This window comes from Onthophagus taurus, chromosome 5, assembly GCF_036711975.1.
Source record: "Onthophagus taurus isolate NC chromosome 5, IU_Otau_3.0, whole genome shotgun sequence".
Taxonomy (NCBI): Eukaryota; Metazoa; Arthropoda; class Insecta; order Coleoptera; family Scarabaeidae; genus Onthophagus; species Onthophagus taurus.
This window is the reverse complement of record NC_091970.1, coordinates 3841192-3860467: the sequence shown is the minus strand read 5'-3', so window position 1 is coordinate 3860467 and position 19276 is coordinate 3841192. Positions and strand designations below refer to the sequence as shown.

Here is a 19276-nt window from a genome sequence, read left to right as displayed (position 1 = left end):
TAATTGTTTAAATAACTTATTTGGTGTAATTAATCTCGTAATTGAAACCCGATTTTTATATTTCAGTCTTATTATATCACGTACAGATGGCGCTATCAACGATAATTTAAACTTATTGTTAGTACACAAATTAATGTTATTTTTTATAAAAATAATCCACGTTAAAACCTAAAATGTATTAAAAACGATAATTTGAACCATAAAAATGTTTGTGTTACATTTAGTAGGGTCAATGAACTTTCGGTAAACAATGTTGGGGTTCAGGTAGGGATCAATGACCTATACAAAATGTTGGGAAAGGTTATTGACGATTCTTAATTGGATCGTTTCGTCATATAAAGCCGTTTCAATCCCAAATTCAATTTTATTTTATCTTTGTGAAGTTAAAAATGTTAAAAGCACTTTGACATTTATCAAATTTAGTCGGATTAGCTCAAATAGATGGCGCTAAAAATAAAAAAGCTCCAAAAAGCTCCAAGAAAGCTTTAAGTAGCAAGGTGTAAAAGAAAATGTATAATATTACGTGTTACGGAGTTTACATGAAATTTATTATATTTATCAGAAAAATCCGGAGGATTATGATGACAAAAAGATTATTGGAATATTTTTTACGTTACAAATTATTGACAGGTAACATAACCTAAAAATAAAATGTTTTGACGTTTATTTTGACATTTCTTGTTTTCATTAAATAATAATTTAATTTTTATCTTATATAATTAATTGTACTTTATATTAAAGAACTGGAAATTAATTACGTGTAATTATTAAATTTGAAATTCACTTCACAAATTTGTAAAGAAGTCTCTTGTATAACTATTTAATCTAAAACAAATTTAAAAACACCTTGCCCTATTTTAATTTTAATCTCAAATGCTGTTATCTTATCAAAAGCTATCTGGGTTTCGCAGGGAATTGCTTTATGACTACAACGAACATAACAAGTGTAACATTTAACCCAAGTTTTCATAATAATAAGATATAAAAACGACTAAACAATGTGAGTAATTTTTAAATAATAAAGTAGTTAGGAAAGTTGCATTTGCCATTTATCATCATCACATGACATTATCTAAATTTAACTTGATTTTAACAATATAAATACATTAACACCCTTTTCTAAATGACTCATTTCCTTTTTTTAGATAATTTTATTTACTTAAAAGGATTTCTGCTTACATAAAATGGATTTATTAACAACCAGGCCACGCCACAGGAAAATATCTCAATCGCAACAACCCCAAAGAAGGAGACCGACTTCAACGGGGTCAAATAGTTCAAGTAGTACAATAAACCAAAAAAATTCCAATAAAAAAGGACCTCAACAAAAAGATTCAACACTTCCTAAAAGAATTGCACCAATTAGGAATGAATTGAACGAAAGAAATCAACCTCGTTTATTAACTGACAGAAATCGTTCTGTTTTACCACAGGAACCTCATCTTCCAATAAAAAAATTGATTGAAACGAAATCGACAACAACACAAACTGAAGTATTAATTATTGAGAAGAAATTACATGATTCCTTGTTAGTTATTGTTGAAAGTACCTTGGAAATTCTTCAAAAAAATCTTGAAAAAATCCTTGGTGATAAGAAAACTATCGAGGATAGTTATGGAAAGTTAATTGAAGACATTTTGGATAAAATCGATACCAAAAAGCAACCCAAATTATCGGAAAACAAAAAAAATTTAGAATTAAAGATTAGGGAATATAAAAATTATCTTAAAAACAAACATAACCTCGAAAAGGAAAAATCTAAAGTTGAAAAACATCAAAAAAAGGTTGAATCGAAAAGTAAAGATTTAAACCAAAAAGATCCTTTAAGGTTAAAACGCCAATTTAGCCTGGAAAAATTAACCAAACTTAGTTTGGGGTTAAAAAATTCTTCTCAAGAACCGGTCGAAACACCTAAATTAAAGCGCCAATATAGTTTTGAACATGTACCAATTAAAAATCAAGAAGAAAATGAACCAACAAACATCAACGATCTTAAAAGTCGATTAACAAAGGTAATGAATCATTTTAAATCAACAGAAACATTAAACGAACATGATACCACTCATGACAATCTAATTCATCATCGAGAAGAACCAAACAATTCATATCCATTTCAAAATGACCAAAAACCGTCAACATCAAAACTAGATGATGATGTGTTTTATGATTCCACGTTAATTTTAGAAAATGAAGATTTAATTTTGCCACCGGAAGATTTTCAAGAACACCCGTACGATTTAAAACGCGACGAGGAATTGGAATATTTAAAATCGCTTAAAGGAAAATTATCTTCTTTAGGTAATAAAAGTCATAAAACGTCGACGAGTTCTGAAATAAGTTTTCAGCAACCCGAAAAATCGGAACCCAAAAAGAATTTAAACGAGAATAGTGTAAAAAAGATCAAAGAACTTCAAACGAAATTGAATCAGTTATTATCCACTCTGCGATCCCCGGAGAAAGAGTTAAAGAAAGGTTATGATTTTTACGAAAAATCCGAGAAAAAACTTTTAAAACTTAAAGTTAAATACATTAATATTCGATTTGTGCAAGAAGACGAATTTATAACTACTCGCTTAGACGTTGTGCAAATGTTCAGTGAAGCTGAGAAAATCATTGAAGCAGGAAAACACGGATTGAATTGGATAGAAAAGAAAGATGATGACGCGAATTTCGATGAAAACGAAAATCTTGAACGGGAAAGAGAGAATGAAGAAGGTCCTCGCGGAAGTTTAGTGTCAGAATGTAGCAGTTTAGATTTTGCAAGTGAAACATCAACGGAATCACCGTATTTAAAGTTAGAAAGATTAAAAATTATGCTCGAACAAATGGTTTCTGATATCGAAGAGGCCGAAATATTGAATTACGATTTGATTTTTAACGAACTAAACAAGTATCAGGATGAATTTTCAGAAATTCGTATTCAATTGATGCCGGAAACTGCTCCGGTACGACAAGAGGTTTTTAATTTATTGATTCAAGCTTATAATTTACTCGAAGATAAAAATGTAAAGTAGAAATGTTATCAAATTGATTAATAAGTAAATAAATTAATAAATATTAATTTAATTCATAATGATGTTGTTGAGAAAATTTTGTTGCTAATATCACGTTGTAAAAACGTATGATTGAGTATAAGAACAGTATAAGAAACATAACCTTAAAAGTGTGTACGATTTCTTTTGTGGGTGAATTTCTTCTGTAAAAGTGGTGAGTTTTTATACGATTTATTAATATTAATCATGTTAATTAATGATTTATTAATACCACAGTGGTGTTTGGTTGCGATAATAAGAAAAAGTATCTTTTCTTTCTTTTTGCGTGTTGGCGGAAGCTTTTGCTGGTTTAAAATCGACGATTTAATGTTTTATATTCCATTATTAATTCGATTATAAAAATAATTTGATTAGAATGTTATTAATAATAAATTAAAAGTAAAAAAGTTAATTTTATTAATAATTTAAAAATTTTATGGTTTTCTTTGTATTGTGGCTACTTAATAATAGATGGCGCTCTCGTTTGTTTATATCAACGCGTTTTTATGTAAACAGTGAATTGTTGTTAAAATTGGGTTAAAATACGATAAATATCAATTAGTTTTTGAGGTTTTCGTATTTTTTTGGGTTCCCTCGATGGATTCTAGAGGATTATTGTGGGCTTTTCTAAAATTTTCATGGTTTATAGTCTTCATTGATGATAGGTTAAGTTAACCAAAAAAAAATGATTTTTGGTAAGTTTTTTTTTAAATTATTCATAATAACAAAAGAAAAAGAATTGAAATAATTATTTAGTTTTATTTTACGGTTGTAATGTTTTTATTTAATTTTAAGTTGGTACCATTTCTTTGTCATCGTTGATAACCAAAGTATAGGTTATGTGGAGGGATTAAAATTGGATAAATTTAGAAAAAAATTTATAAATACCATCCTTATTGTGCCAGAAATAAAATTTTTGGATATTTTTAGATAAGATATCAAGAAAAGATTCATTATTTGAGTTTTTTTTCTTAAATTTTATTGTTTTAGTTTTATCACAATCAAATCAATTTGATTTTTAAACTAATCAAAATTTGTTATTGTTAATACAGAAACAATACCGTATCTCTACTTATTATTAATATTTGATGATCCACTTTAATTAGTTATTGAAATTCCATTATTTACAACATTATTTTGCTGGCTGTCAATGTCACTTTCTACATTTTTGACAGTTTCAATTTCTTCTTTTTGAGTTTCTACGATTTCTTCGGGCTTTGTCGATAATTTTTCGACAGTTTCACCGTTAACATCGTTTATAATGTCTTCATCTTTTTTTTTATCAACAAATCCATTCAATTTTACTTCATTTTCTTGTATTTGTGTGTTTTCTTTAGTATTTTCTTTAATTTCTTCGTTTTTCTCTTTAATTTCTTCGTTTTTCTCTTCATTTTCTTCAGTTTTTTCGGTAATTTCTGCAACATTATCTGTAATTTCTTCATTTTCTTCTTTATTTTCTTCGGAACCTCTATTAATTTCAGTATTTTCTTTAATTTTCTCTTCAGTTTCTTCAGTTTTCTCGGTAATTTCCTCAACATTTTCTTTAATTTTTTTATTTTGTTCTTTATTTTCTTCGGAACTTGCATTAATTTCTGTGTTTTCTTTAATTTCCTCATTTTTCTCTTCATTTTCTTCCGTTTTTTCGGTAATTTCATCAACATTTGCTTTAATTTCTTCATTTTGTTCTTTATTTTCTACGGAAATTCCATTAATTTCAGAATTTTCTTTAATTTCTTCATTTTTCTCTTTAACCTCAACATTTTCCTCATTAATTCCTTCGCTATCTTCTTTAATTTTTTCTTCTCTCTTCTCTACATCAATAATTTGTTCTTCATTTGAAGTTTTTTCGGTAATTTCTGCAATATTTTTTTTGTTTTCTTTATTTTCTTCGTAACTTCCATTAATTTCAGAATTTTCTTTAATTTTTTCATTTTTCTCTTTAACCTCTTCACTTTCTTCTTTAATTCCTTCGCTATCTTCTTTAATTTCTTCCTCTCTCTTCTCTACATCTATAATTTGTTCTTCATTTAAATCTTTCTCAACTCCATCGGAAGTATTTTCCACCACCCTCTCTGTTTCAATAATTTCTTTATCATCTAAAGATTTTGAAACATTTTCATCAATTACCAACTTTCTCGCAATCATTTCTGGTGCGTTGGTTTCTTCTTCGACTTCTTTTTCAACTTCTTCTTTGCTTTCATTTTGTTTTCTTTCAATTTCTGCTTCAACTTGAATTTCATCCACAACTTTTTCTTTGTTTTCTTCAATTATCTCCTCGACCACATCAGATTTATCAACAATTTCAAGTATTTCTTCTTTCTTTTCCATCATATTTGAAGTTTCCTCACTTTTTGTAGATGCGGTAATCGTTTCATTTTGATCTTTATCTTCCTCGAACGTTGTGATATCTTCTTTTTTAGATTCTGCATTAATTTCTTCGTTCTTTACATCAACATTTTCAACAGAAAACGTTCTTTTACTAAGATTTTCGGTTATTTCATCTTCAGTTTTACTTTTATGTTCGTCTACGGTAATTTCAGGAACCTTGTTCTCCTTTTCTTCTATTACTGAATTAATCCTAGATGGGGGTAGAACAACAGGAATAGGATACTGATTTTTTTTTCGGTAACCTTCAGGCGCTTTTTGCGGTAAAGCTCCTTTTGGAAGAACCGTAATGTTCTCCGATTTCGATGATAAACATCCCATAACGAGTCTAACAAAAAAACAACGTTAAAATGACGTCAACTTTAATTTAAATATTTAAATAAAAACGCGATACTTTATCGATTCGAAATTATCTTTTATGACTTGATTTCGGATTGAGAATGAATTAGGCTTGATATTTTTATTATCTGTTTTTTTTTGGTAATAAGATTTATAAACTTACCTGCTCGACCTAACGTAAAGTTGTAATAATCTGGATTACAACCTGAGACACAATTATTATTAAAATCGTGTCCTCGTTATCAAGTCGTATTGTACACTTGATAAGCAGCAAAGATAAGAAAAAAAATTTGACCAAACCATCCAGTACAATAGATAGTGTTGTTACGCAAATAGAATGGTGTTGATAACTTTAATTTTAAAGTATGACTTCTTAATTAAACAAAATTTAATTTAAAAGCATTTTATTGTACTTAAATGTTTATCAGAATTTAAAAAATGCGAAATCTTCATTAAAAATGCTTTAAAATGAGTACAAACATGACATGTTTAACATTAAAAACAAGCAAGATGCCAACTTCCGGTTGTCAATGTCAATTTTAATTTTGATGTTTTCTTATTTGGTATGAAAAATTGTTTAGAATGAACCAAAACTCGAAAGGGTTATCTTAAAAAACAACTTAGATGCAAGAAATTAAAAAAAAATTAATAACGTGAAGTTTGCAACGTAAATTAAAAACGATATCTCGCTTGTTTTTTGAAATAACCCTATCGAGTTTGTACTCATTTTAAAGCACTTTTCATAACGATTAAGAATACATCAAAATTAAAGTTGATATTGACATTTCGGTTATTTTAAAAAATTGAATATGTCGAGTTTGTACTCATTTTAAAGGAAATTTCGCGGAGATTCCAAAATTATAAATAAATTATTTAAAAATTGATTTCTTTAAATATTATTTTCGACAATTTTTGATAATCCAAAAATTAATTCTTGATGACTCACTTCTTTGTGTTTTAGAATTTGTATTTTTGTTATCGTTGAAAGAACTCGGTATCAACTTCAGATGACGTCATCGAAGTTAATCTATGTTGGGTGCAAACACCAAGTTTCGCTTCGTTCGTCTTTATTTGAGCGTGTTTGTGCAGTTAAGTTATGAAGAAATGATCGCGTAAATATAATGAGAAAATGGGGATTTGTTGTGGTAAGAAAAGTGAGGTTAATGAAGAAAAAATTAAAGATGTTGTTTTGAATAAATTTTGTGATGAAAATTTTGAAGAAATTAAACTTACAGAATCAAATTTGACCATTTTTAATGAAGACGAATCTAAAAATGAATTAAAATTAATCGATGAAAATATTCCAAGTGATAAATTATTAATAAACGAATTAAAATTGAAATTTCCCGATGGTCTCGAAGATTTAAAGCGGCGATTAATTCGAACGAGTTTTCGAAGAAGTTTCAATTCAAAAAGTAATACTCAAAATGATCCAACAATAAAGCACTTACACGAAGATTTAATCGACAATTTAACGATATTAGAAGATAAATTGAGGGGCACTCAAAAATTAATTGTGAACAACACCGATTTATCTATGATGAACATTTTGGAACAATTTAAATTCGATTTGGCGATGATCGAAACGAGTTTACGCCCGGATGTGATCGATAAAAGGCGGGAGGTTTATTGCAAATTAAAGGCGTGTTTCCATCTGGCTAAGGAAAATTGCCCCAAAAATAATCTTGGGGAATTCGAGAGAATCAACGCGGCGAGTGACACAAAAGAAATTAACGAATTGCAAGAGAGATTGAGTGATATCGAACGTTTTATTGAAGAGAACAAGGATGTTTATGAATCTCAAAAAGAAATTGAAGCGATTTTAGATAATCTCGAGAATTTAAACGGTTGTGAGGATGATTTAAAAATGATGTTGAAAGAAAAATCGATTTTGTTAATTAAAGAGTGTATTTTAAAGAATTATTAATTAATTTATTAAATTGATTAAATTTCGGTTCCTCGATTAATAAAAGTGATATTTTGAAGTGAAGTAATTTTTAATATGATTTGGTACGACTTAACTTCACATGTTCCTTTGTAACCTCAAAAAGTTTTATGAATTGAATTGACGTTAAGAAATGTCGAAAAATTTTCACCAATCTAAATTTAGTAAATTAAATCCCCTAGATTAATATTCAAATGTCACTAAATTTATTGTAAATAATTAAACTATGTACCTACAAAATTTTATTATGGAATAAGACTTTTCTTAATCTCTAATATTGCGTCATTTAAACACCAGCGTTTCAAATGTTTTAATTTTTAATTATAATCCGTTTTGGATCAGATTTTGGATGAAATGTCATTAATTCGATTGTCAACAAATGTCAATTTCACATTGAGAATTTTAAATTTTTTATGAAAAAAGCATCATCCGGGAGAATTTAATTTTGTGTTATCTAATCAGAAATGTTCCTTAATAACCTCGAAAAATTTCAGTTCTTAAATTCCAATCGTTTTAGAGAAAGCAATTTTTTCCTTAACATCACTTTTAATAAACTTCAAATTGAATAGATTTATTTGCTATTTTGATTAATTTGTTATAATTTAGCCTAAACATACCTTTAAAACTTCAAAATGTTGCATTTCAAATCAATTTTCTTCAACTTTAATAAATTATTTCAATAAAATCGTGATTGTTATTTATGAATTGAATTGACGTCAATTCAACGTCAAAAAAATTTCACCAACTTAAATTTAGTAACTTACATGCCCTAGATTTTTATTAAAAACGTTAATTTAAATATAAATTTTTAAGAATTAAACAGAATTAAACTTTATTATTTTAAAGAATTATTAATTAATTAAATTAAACTTCGGTTCCTCGCTTAACAAAAGTGATATCTTGAAGTTTTTGTTGCAACATTTTCTTGTGACTTTGAATTTGCCTTATTAAGTAATCCCTCATCGATGCATCGACCTCTAAATTTTGTATTTTTAGGAAGATATTGGTCATCTCCTCATCGAGTTCATCGTATCGTTTTCTGTAATTATCTCCCGAAAAATTATAAACGTCATCGGACAATTTCCCGATGGCTTCTTGAACCTCCTCCAATTTAACTTGATTTAATTGCTCGTTGTATTGCGACATCCGCTTCGAGGCCCTCCGCTTCGTTTTTAACAACCCCGTTAAAGACTGAATACTCCCCTGCAAATTATTCTTAAATTCCTTATCATTTTGCGTCAAAATTTCGACAGAATTCACTCGAACCAATAAATCGTCCAATTCCAATTGGGTTTTTTCGAAATCCAAATCATTTTCGATCGGGTTTAATTTCGTGATATCGTCTTTTAGGGTGGTTAGCTCGTTTTCGAGGGAAATCAATATTTTCCCGGTGTTTGATTTTTGGTGGCTCTCGAAATAAAGGATTAATTTTTGTAAATAATCAAAATATTGGGATTGAATTATGGTTTGATCCGTTGATTTTGGATTTAAACTTTTAATGTCATCTCGACATCTTTTAATTTCAGCTTCGATTAAAACGGTTTCAGTTAGATTTCCAAATTCGAATTTCTCCAAATCGTTTCTTATTTTTGTTAAATTTTTTACTATATCACTTGCGATTTCGCTAAAATTTTTCGTTAAATCTTCTTGGGAACTGACTTTTAGGGATCTTTCGTCTAAAATTTCGAGATATCTCATTATTTTTCCGATTAATTGATCTTTAGTTTTGTTGATTTTATCGTTATCTGAGATGATCTCATCGAGTTCTTTTAAGCAGTCTCTCAATCCCTCCTCAATGTTGACGTAATTAACGTTTTTGTGGGTGCCGCTGAAACAATCAACTTTTTTTTTTAATTTTTGCACGTTCTCAACGATCGTTTTTAGCCGATTCGTGTTTCCAACGTTGAATCTCAACGAATTTATCTCAGACAATTTCTGCAAAATCTTATTTTTTTGATCAACAACCGTTGGGTTGCTACAACTCTCTAATTGATCAATTTTTAAGTACAAATCATCCAAATCCTTCTTAAAATCCCCATCATTTTGGTTATTAGATTTTAAAATTTTATTTTTTAACTCATCAGCGTCATTTTCGATCATATTTAGCGAGGTTAATACATTTGAAATTGTTAACTCTGATATTAATCGTTCTGGTGGGGTCATATTTCGCCCTTCTTGGTCCAAATTTTTTGACGAAGCGATTTTCCTAATTCCCTCAAACTCCTTTTCTTTAACAATGACTTTTTGTTGTGATTTTTGGTTCAAATGTCTCAAAGTTTTTTGCAAATTTTGGTCCAAACTCTCAATGATTTCGCAAATTTGCTCCCTCTCGTCATTTTTTAAGTTACTCCTTATTGATTTATCCAAAACAACCCATTTATTTTCGAAATCCTCCAAATCTTCTAATAAATAACTTTTACATGACTCATTAATCGCCTTATTTTTAGAACTTGCGTTATCAAACAAAGTTTTTAATAAATACTGAATATTTCCAATGATTTCTTCTTTTCTATTAACGACGGCTTCGTAAGAATTATGAACATCGTTTAACTTGGCCCACAAACTCCTCAATTTTTGATCATAATTATTATATTCAGCATCATTTTTTAGCCCAACGAACGTTTCGACCCCTTTTTTTAGCGAAATAACCTCATCTTCGACATCATTGATTTTATCCAAAGCCAAATTAATCCTTTTTGAGTTCTCCTCGGCCCTTTTAGCTAACTCCTGCAACATTTTCTTGATCAAATCGATCGTTTTTAACTTCCTCCTCCGATTCTCTTCACTCGAATCTCCCAAATTCGATAAGTTCGCCCAATACCCTTTCAAAATTTGATCTAAATCGCGATATTTCGCATCCGATTTCAATTCTTCAAACGTTAAAACCCTAATTTCAACATCGCTTAATTCTTCTTCAATTTTCGTTATTATTTCTTTATCTTTCTCTCTATCATTATCTTTATCATTAACTTTATTGGCTTTCTTTAACGATCCTTTTTTATCTTGTTTAACATTTTGTAACTTTTTTGCTTGCCTCATTAACGATTTATTAATCGACTCCTTCCTATTAATACTTTTCGATCCCGCATCTTCAATTTTCGTTAAATCGGAATAAAGCATGTTTAATTTTTGTTCTAAAAACTTAAATTTGTTTCGTTCCTCCAAAGAAATGGCGCGATTAATTTCCTCCTCTAAAACATTCGCTCTTTGTTCGACCTCATCCAAATTCGTTTCGTAACCTAAAGATTTTTGCGATACCAACGAATTTTGCGCTGAATAATCAGCAGGTTTCGGCGATATAAAGGAATGGGATTCGATCGCGGCCGAATCCAATTGGCGTTCGTTCGTTTCGACTTTTTCTTCTAATAATTTGAATAGATTGTTTATTTCTTTCTGATAACCTTTATATTTGGTTTGTTTGTCCGGTTTGGTCGACTTCATTAAGAGTTCTTGAACTTCTTGACCTTTCCTCGATAATTGCGAATGCAAAGCTTTGTAATTTGGGGTTCCCCGAATGCCATCGTAAGCTTCAATCGCGCGTTTTAACTCTTTAACTGCTATTTCGATGTCGCGAACTTTCTGTTCGCTTTTTGATAATCGTTTCGATGAGCTTAAACTTGTTCTTAATTGAGCTTGGTGTCTCATTTGGACAATTCCATCGTTATTTCGACGTTTGTTCTCTTGCGTTGAAGGTTGATTACCCATTTTGGAGTTTTTCTATGAATTATGCGTATTTATTACTCGTTTTATATAGTTAATTTAAAAACTTACCTGCTTTTCTCTCCAATCAAAGAAGAAATTTTTAGGTGGATTAATTTTTCCTTAACAACGCCCATAAACCATAGAAACTATATTGAATCTTTAACGGGTACAGTTTGTTTATCAGTTTTATCTCTTTAAAGATAAGAGAAATGAGATAAAAAAAATCGAACGCGTGTTTGTATCTGGAACAGGTACTATGTATATTGAAATAGATATGAAAACTTTCTAGGAATAATAACGTTTTGATAATGAATTTTCCAATGTAATTGGCCATTTTCCTCATTAATTATTAATATTCGTTATATCAACAAATAAATATTAATATTATCATCATTATCTTCGAATTTCATAAATTATTTGAATTAAATTATTAATTACATATTTATTAACCTTATTGACGTTTAGAAATGTCAAAAAAATTTCACCAACTTAAATTTAGTAACTTTCAAATCCCCTATAATCTGATATAAATAAATTTTGTTGTCATAAATATGACTTAGACCCACTTTTACCACCTCTTGATAAATTTATCCGATAGATAATTACCATGGTTACAGCGGTTTTAAGCGCTCTCATTGGCTAAGAGCGCCAATTTATCTATCGGTTAAATTTATCAAAAGGTGGTAAAAGTGGGCCTTAATGTAAGCACAAACGTTTCTTTATAATCTCAATAAATTTTATGTCCTAAATCTTGACTATTTTAAAGAAAATAATTTTTTTTGTTAACCTCACTTTTAGAAACATCAAATTAAGAAAACCTAACCTCAAACATTCTTTTATTAGGAATAAAATAGTAATGAAACGTTGATTATAATTGTTTTATTCTGTACTTATATCTTATTTCATCATTGTAAAAGATATTCAGTTTCTTCGAGAAATTGCCTTTCATTGAATCAGAAGCATCAAATGAACCGTATGATCCTTCTCAGTATATTTCATGAAATTTTATCGTTGTTTATATTGTTCTTCAATGTGCTATTATACCATTTCATTCCATATCTTTAGATTCTTTTATTTATTTATATATCAATAAATTGCTTGCAAATACATAACCTACAATATCCACTTTTTAAATCGAGTAAATTCCAAAAACACCTAAAAGAAAGGTAGAACAAAATTAATATAAAAATATACTGAATGTGAGATTAGTTATATCTGATAATCATTATATGAAACGCAATTCTAAAATTACTCGAATTTTAAGTTGCTGTACCACATAACCTCTAATTTTCTTACAACGAAATAGTACCAACTTAAATTAATGTTAGGTGACTTGTTTGAGGTGAAATATTTTTTTATTGTAAATCATTAAGAAATCCAAAATGTAATTTATAAAAAATGTTTCAACATCGATTAGAATTCATTTCAATTTTCTTTTAAACAAGTTATTTAAATTAATTACTTTCATAATTAAATTTATTTATTAACAGCGCCATCTATTGTGCATTGGTGTAACTATATCGTTTTAACAGGTGTAAAATCATTTCGATACAAAATTGATCGATTTGAAATCAGTAAAAGTGAGGTTAGATTCACACACTGTCGTAAATTAAGTAGTTTTTATTAATATTCCTTGATAAATCCAAAATTTATTGAGTATTTGTTCCAAATCTATTTACAACAACATAACCTGTAATTTTTTTTATAAACATGCGTTACCAACTTAAATTAATTATAGGGGAATAATTAATTTTATTAGTAGTATAGGCAACCAACATTGTCAAAAAATTAAATTTTATTTAAATTTTTAATTAATAACAATAAATACTCTTAATTCATATTTGTAATTAAAGCGACGTTACCAAGACGGGGTTCGTTTTTTTATCCCCGCTTTCCACGTTAACAAAATCGAAATCATCTTCGCTCTCCGTGTTATCGAATCGTTCTTCCTTTTTCCCCGAATCAACATCTTCATCATCATCATCCATAGTGGCCTCTTCAATCCGTTTATGAAGAACTTGCCTCAATTCCTCCTTCAAATTATCATTCGCGTTTAAATCCAAAGTAACCGGGCGAATATAGGAACCAACTTTTTGTCGCGTTTCAATATTATTTTCATTTTCTTGATTTTCATCCCCATTTTTGGTGGTTTGATGCATCTCCAAAGTAATTTGCGTTTGCAATTTATTCCCATCCAATAAATATTTCATGCATTCTTGGGCCCGTTGTAGCGCCAATTTTCTTTCGTATTTGATTTGAACGTTGCCGTACGTTTCCATGTTGTCCAATTTAATTATGATTTGATTCAAAGCGGTTCTTGTTTGTTCGTAAAGATTTGGGTCTTTGGATTGTTTGTATTCGTGAATTTTTTCTTCCAAGTTTTCTATTTTTCGGCGCATTTGATCTATTGAGTTAATCGCTTCTTTTTGTGGATCGTAAAACGATTCTTCGTCGTCATCATCGTCGTCGTCGTCGTCGTAATCTTTGTACGAATGAATTTTTGGTTCCTCCACGCTGACTTTAACCACTTTTAATTGAGAGATCTCGCTTCTTTCTGATAATGGGCTATCGAATGATGGATAATTTGTTGGTGAACTTGGGGGTGAAAATCTCGGTGAGAAAGTTGGGGATTGAGATGGTAAAGTTAAAGGTGAGGCTATTGGTGAGATGATTGGGGACGAGGGTTGTGGGGGAAGTGAGTTGGAAGATGTTGGTCTTGAGGCATGCGTCACTTTCATGTCTAATTTTTGCAGCTGATTGTTGCAGCTTTCTAAAATATCTTGGTATAAATCTTTGTGCTTGTCTTTAACGACGGAACTAATCTTTTCTAATTCATCGATGATTTGCGCGATCGATTTTTTAATATCTGTGTACTTGGCGTCGTCGACAGAGCCGCTAAATTTATGAATATCTTTGCTAACTTTATCTAATTTCCTTTGGATTTTTTGCAAAGAATTTTTTTGGCTCTTACGCAGCGATAATGAGCGCGTTAATGATTCAGCTTTGGAGGATTTTCCACCCATTTCATTTATTTTATCTACAAATAAATTAATTACTTTAAAAAAATTCAATTAAATAACAAAATTAGTTGGGTTAAAGCAAATATTTATTTTTATACTGACGCAAAAGCATATTTTACTAATTGTATTTATTTAGATGCTGAAAAACAACTCCCTTTTTTATGAGAATATTAATTATCGTTATCAAAATGCGTATGAGACATTGTTATCAATAAATACCCCAAAAATGTATCCAGTTTTCTTTAACATTTCATTTCAAATAATTAAGGATGTGTGGTGGTTATTTAATGCCTAATTTTATTAACTCGCGCCGTTTAAGCCAACAAAATGAGTAAGAATCGTTTAAAAACTTCACTCACCGTAATCTTATTAAATTAAAAATTAATTAAGGAACACACCTTAATAACTATGGATCATCTAGTAATTTTGGTTTTCGAACTGAGCACTTTTTCGTATGCACGGTCAGATATCGCAAAGTATTATTTACCTCAAAAGATAAGAACTTGATAAAAATACCCACCATTATACCTTTATTTCTCCTTCCAAGCCAATTACAACAAAATAAACACATCAACCTAATCAAAAACAACAACTAATTCAATCATTTGTTAACAACAGAAATTATTTATAAACAAAAATTTATTTAAATTAATTAAATTTTATTTCAAAAACAACGTAATATACGCAACCAAACTTGCATATTAAAAATAACAATAAAGTGAGGTTATGTTATCCGTCAACATTTGTATTAATAAATAAGTATAATTAATTAAAAAGGTATCACTCCGGTTATATAATAACCAAATTAAAATCTTTTCTTTTTCAAAATCATCACAATTTTTCTTTGTACTGCAAAATAAAATAAAGCAAATAAGTGAATCATAAAAAATACTTAAATAGATTAGATAAATGATTCAAATTGATAAATAAGACATGAATCAATAAAAAACTTACAATAACACCCACTATTTTTGGCTTGTGAATATTGTTTTCATTATCATCGCTTTCACACTCATCATCAGAGTCATCAAATTTATTTAATTTGTCAAAACTTTGAAGATCTCTTAAACTTAAAAGGTAATTGGATCCATTTAGGTGTTGTCTATAATTAATTTCGTCCTTTGATTGTGCGATAATATCATCTAGAAGGTCTCCGGTGCTTGATGATTTCTTGTTTTTGTATTGTTTATGTATTAATTGGTTATCATAGGATTCTTCCTCTAATATACATTGGGTGCTGCTAAATTTTTGTCTCTTTGAATCTAAAATTAAATTATTAATCATAATAATGTGATGTATTGTTTCTAACCTCCAAATTGTTGTATTCGTTTTGGTGCAATTAAATTAACTCCTCCCTTAAAGTTTTTATTCGTTAATTCATCATCTAAAATTTCATTCCATTTATCTAGGTATTCCCAACTTGATGCATCTCTAACTGATTTATTTCTATAATTAAGAACACTTTTTTCTTTGTTTATTCTTTTTTCGATTAAATCCGCTGGAATATTTATAACATTTTCGTCACTAAATTTTTCTTCGATTTCCTTTAAACTCTTTCTCATATTTTCTTCAAATTCTTTTATATTTTCTTCAACACTCCTTATATTTTCCTCGATTATCCTTGTATTTTCCTCAAAAATCTTAATATTTTCGTCGACTTTTTTTAAGTTTTCTTCGTTTATCTTAACGATATCATCTTTTAGAATCGTTTTTAACACATCGTTTTCTTCTACTTCACCTAAAACTTCCATAGTTTCTATAGAATGTACGTGATTCCTCATTTTATCGATAAGTAAGTGAATTTCACGGAAATGACGTTCATTATCATCGGTGGACGCGCAGAATGAACTCTGCCAATCGCGCAATAACTCTGTTATCCCGCTTAAATTGTCAATTATCCCCGATTTTAATCGTTCGACGTTCGCGCACATTCTATTTTATAATATTGCGAGAAACAAAACCATTTTCAGTTTCAATGTCGTAATCGAAAATTCAATTCGTGGTTTTTATTGGGGATTATCAGATTAGATTAAAATTTAAATTCTTATAAAATATAATAATAACGATTATTTTGTTGTGGTTGTGGTGAGGAAAGCGCAAAAATAGAAGTATTTTCTTGGATATGCATTTTTAATAGATTAAATTCAAATTTCCATGTAGATTTTTGACGTTTAAAACGTCAAATGTAATTTTCTTCTAATTCGAGCTGATTTAATTTCTTCTTTTAAACGTTTAATTTTAATTGAATACTCCGAAACGCATTTTAGGATAACTTTCGAGTTATAAACCATTACAATTAGGGAGAACAACGCGAAATTATAACCTCAAAGATAAACGAGGTTAGTTTTTAGTAATTTTAGATGGCGGTAGTTGTAATCGGTAACGAAGAAATTTTCAATTTTGTGTTGACAGATGTCAAATATCAAATTCATTTTAAGTTTTAATTATAATCTCTTAATTAAACTTGAGTAGACATTTAATTATTTTTTTTTTGTTTGAAGTGCTCAATTGGCGGCCGCCCGAATAGACCAAAGAGCTTCTTGTGCTGGTTTGGAGGGTGCTAGTAGAAGCTGTAGGAAACCGCCCCCACCTTTGTTAAGATCAAGAACACTTCCTGCTATTGTAGTACCGGGTGTCAACATTTTACAAGCACAATTAGGAAATTATACACAAGGTAAACAAAAAAAACTCTGTATTTTTATATTTTATTGTTTTTTATTTAAGATGTCCAACAAGAGCAACAAACTTCAAGTCCTTTCGCACCTCGAGTGGGGATCTTATCGAGGTACCACCCGACGAGACTCTCGTTCACTAAAGATCAGGAACCAAATCCTTCTTTGGATGTTGGACGTAGGAAATCGGCGGTTAGTCGACTTTGCGGAAGCGGTAATTATGGTCCGGAACGAAAATCCGATGGCACCTTGCTCTTAAGGTAAGAGGACGCGGATTTAAAGGAGCTATAATTAATGAGTAAGCACGTTCTCCCCCTTTACATCTTTTTGACCTAAAACAAAGTTTACAAAATACTTCACAAGAATTCTTTTTATTAACTAAATAATTTTTTTATTATTAGAGTTCCCGCTCCTCATGTTGTAGCAGCAAGAGCTTATCGAATTCAATCACCAAGTGGAAATACAGCACTTTATCGTCTATCAAAGCTTTTAAATCAAAGCTCAAAGAATCAAGTTGTATTAGATGACTCAAATGTAACAAGAAGATTAAGTTGGGAAAGGTAATTTATTTCGATTCAAATTAGATTACGTTTACAAAGAATTTAAATTAAAAGATTTGATATCATGATTATTGGGTTGCCTCTATATAAAAAGATATATTTTAAAGAAATGAAACGTTTCAAAACTGATTTATCGAACAATTCCATTTCAAAAATTTCCACTTGTACCATTTTCTATTTATGATACGTCTCGGAATATACAGTGAAAAGTTAAAATCAAATCACGAGGAGTCTCTCCCTCCTACGAATCCTTCTTCTTGACCTACATAACCTCGAAACAAAAATCGACCCGACTTGTTCTCCCAAGATAGAGGCGACTTTTCCACCCTTATTATCCGAAATTGTTTGCTCACCTGCTTCACCCATTTTTCGATTTTTTTCCTTTTTTTATTTACGATTTTACGGCAGAAATAAATTTTAATATTTCACGATATTAATGGTACTAAAATGTTCCTCTTAATTTATTATCTTTGTAACGGGAGGTTTTTATAAAGGGTGAGGAGAATATGGATCCCTTGGAAGTGATAAAAACAGACTTTAGTGTCTTGGGTAACCTACTCCAAACACGAGTAATAAATGTAGACGCCCATTAATAAGCTTCTTGGTCACGACCCAACGCTAACAATGTTGAGAGGGATGAAATATCGGAATATTTAACGAGATAAATGATATTATTTAGTTTAATAAAAAAAAATTAACCTTAAAAAATTTTTTTTTGAATTTGACGTTTAACAAAATTTAACATAACCTCAAAAATTCTTAAAATTTAGATTTCTTTAATTAAACATCGCATTTTTGCATGGAATTTAATAAAAAATTAACTAAAATATAAAAGAAAATATCTTCTTGATGCTTTTAGTTTCAAATTCCAATAACCACTTCTCGATAAGTTTCAGTCCGTAATGGCATTTTGAACGGATCAATAGAAAAGACGTCCGAGGACGTTATCGTAGTGGACGCGTATCCATAACCGAACTCTTAATGGCCCCCTGAAGAGTTCCACTCATACACATGATACACGATCCGTTCGCTTTATCCCCGATCCCCCAATCCACACCGGCGGCGACCTGAATTCATCATTAATAATTCAGGTACTATTACCCTCAAAGTTTCAGTTTAATGACTTGAAAATACGGTGTTAAAGTATTGTTTATCTTTATGTCGATGGAAAAAACTCAGAAAACGTTGAAATGAGTTAGTTTTTTTTTAATTTTAAGTTTGGTATTTTCGAAAAAAAATTTACTTTAATTTTGAAATAATTAAAATAAATGCTATTAAATCAATAAAATATATTAAATTAATATAATTTAATAAATTAATTTAATTTGTAGTTGAATTTAATTTTAGGATTGCGCCACTTCACGATGGTGCGCTTTTGTCAGTTGTCAAAATATGTTTTTGAAGTAATTATTAAATAACTCGAATAAAATGTGTGCAAGTTGAGTTATTTTTGTGTAACAGTCGATTTGGGTGTACATCTGCATTGCAGGGGTTTGTTGGTAAACCCGAATTGCTGCATTCCGAGCTCGGTGTATAACTCGTAATTCCACTTTAATAAATTCTGAATGCGCCCCCTTAAATCTATTCGGAATAGTTCCACTTATCTCCTCGTAACTTTAAC

At 29.6% G+C, this 19276-nt stretch overlaps 6 protein-coding genes across 14 annotated transcripts in view; 2 read left to right on the top strand and 4 right to left on the bottom strand.

Moving 5' to 3' along the window:
- The window catches only part of LOC111426655 (wide awake), a 42441-nt gene that overhangs the window by 9883 nt on the left and 13282 nt on the right, over positions 1–19276 (top strand). For 2 of the 5 annotated variants that reach the window (XM_023061277.2, XM_023061276.2), the window contains exons 2-4: positions 16925–17097; positions 17148–17355; positions 17497–17655. In XM_023061277.2, coding sequence (XP_022917045.2) covers positions 16925–17097; positions 17148–17355; positions 17497–17655 — 540 coding nt within the window. Of the gene's footprint in view, positions 1–16924; positions 17098–17147; positions 17356–17496; positions 17656–18726; positions 18747–19092; positions 19266–19276 lie in introns of those variants that run through there. The other 3 variants (XM_071195852.1, XM_071195854.1, XM_071195853.1) reach the window with 3 other exon arrangements.
- On the top strand, positions 287–3073 carry LOC111426659 (uncharacterized). 3 transcript variants are annotated; one of them, XM_023061286.2, is made up of 3 exons: positions 287–630; positions 912–1000; positions 1146–3073. In XM_023061286.2, exon 3 carries the CDS (start codon positions 1185–1187, stop codon positions 3012–3014), a length of 1830 nt encoding a protein of 609 aa, XP_022917054.2. In that variant the 5' UTR covers positions 287–630; positions 912–1000; positions 1146–1184; the 3' UTR covers positions 3015–3073. The 3 variants fall into 3 exon arrangements, with proteins under 3 accessions (XP_022917054.2, XP_022917055.2, XP_022917056.2); XM_023061287.2 differs by having other exon boundaries at positions 305–630; positions 895–1000; XM_023061288.2 differs by lacking the exon at positions 912–1000 and having other exon boundaries at positions 305–630.
- On the bottom strand, positions 3982–8425 carry LOC139429766 (golgin subfamily A member 6-like protein 24). 2 transcript variants are annotated; one of them, XM_071195866.1, is made up of 2 exons: positions 8319–8425; positions 3982–5745 (listed from the first exon to the last, which is right to left on the bottom strand). In XM_071195866.1, the coding sequence occupies exon 2, from the start codon at positions 5736–5738 to the stop codon at positions 4131–4133; it is 1608 nt and encodes a 535-aa protein (XP_071051967.1). In that variant the 5' UTR covers positions 5739–5745; positions 8319–8425; the 3' UTR covers positions 3982–4130. The 2 variants fall into 2 exon arrangements, with proteins under 2 accessions (XP_071051967.1, XP_071051966.1); XM_071195865.1 differs by lacking the exon at positions 8319–8425 and adding an exon at positions 5920–6023.
- LOC111426657 (putative leucine-rich repeat-containing protein DDB_G0290503) lies at positions 8448–11625 on the bottom strand. The gene is made up of 2 exons (XM_023061281.2): positions 11473–11625; positions 8448–11418 (listed from the first exon to the last, which is right to left on the bottom strand). The coding sequence occupies exon 2, from the start codon at positions 11404–11406 to the stop codon at positions 8566–8568; it is 2841 nt and encodes a 946-aa protein (XP_022917049.2). The 5' UTR covers positions 11407–11418; positions 11473–11625; the 3' UTR covers positions 8448–8565.
- Positions 13181–14872, bottom strand: LOC111426661 (uncharacterized). Of its 2 annotated transcripts, none has more exons than XM_023061291.2 (2): positions 14822–14872; positions 13181–14440 (listed from the first exon to the last, which is right to left on the bottom strand). In XM_023061291.2, exon 2 carries the CDS (start codon positions 14424–14426, stop codon positions 13251–13253), a length of 1176 nt encoding a protein of 391 aa, XP_022917059.2. In that variant the 5' UTR covers positions 14427–14440; positions 14822–14872; the 3' UTR covers positions 13181–13250. The 2 variants fall into 2 exon arrangements, with proteins under 2 accessions (XP_022917059.2, XP_022917058.2); XM_023061290.2 differs by having other exon boundaries at positions 14783–14864.
- On the bottom strand, positions 14783–16781 carry LOC139429768 (structural maintenance of chromosomes protein 2-like). Its single transcript, XM_071195881.1, has 3 exons — positions 15733–16781; positions 15378–15685; positions 14783–15272 (listed from the first exon to the last, which is right to left on the bottom strand). The coding sequence occupies exons 1-3, from the start codon at positions 16352–16354 to the stop codon at positions 15255–15257; spliced, it is 948 nt and encodes a 315-aa protein (XP_071051982.1). The 5' UTR covers positions 16355–16781; the 3' UTR covers positions 14783–15254.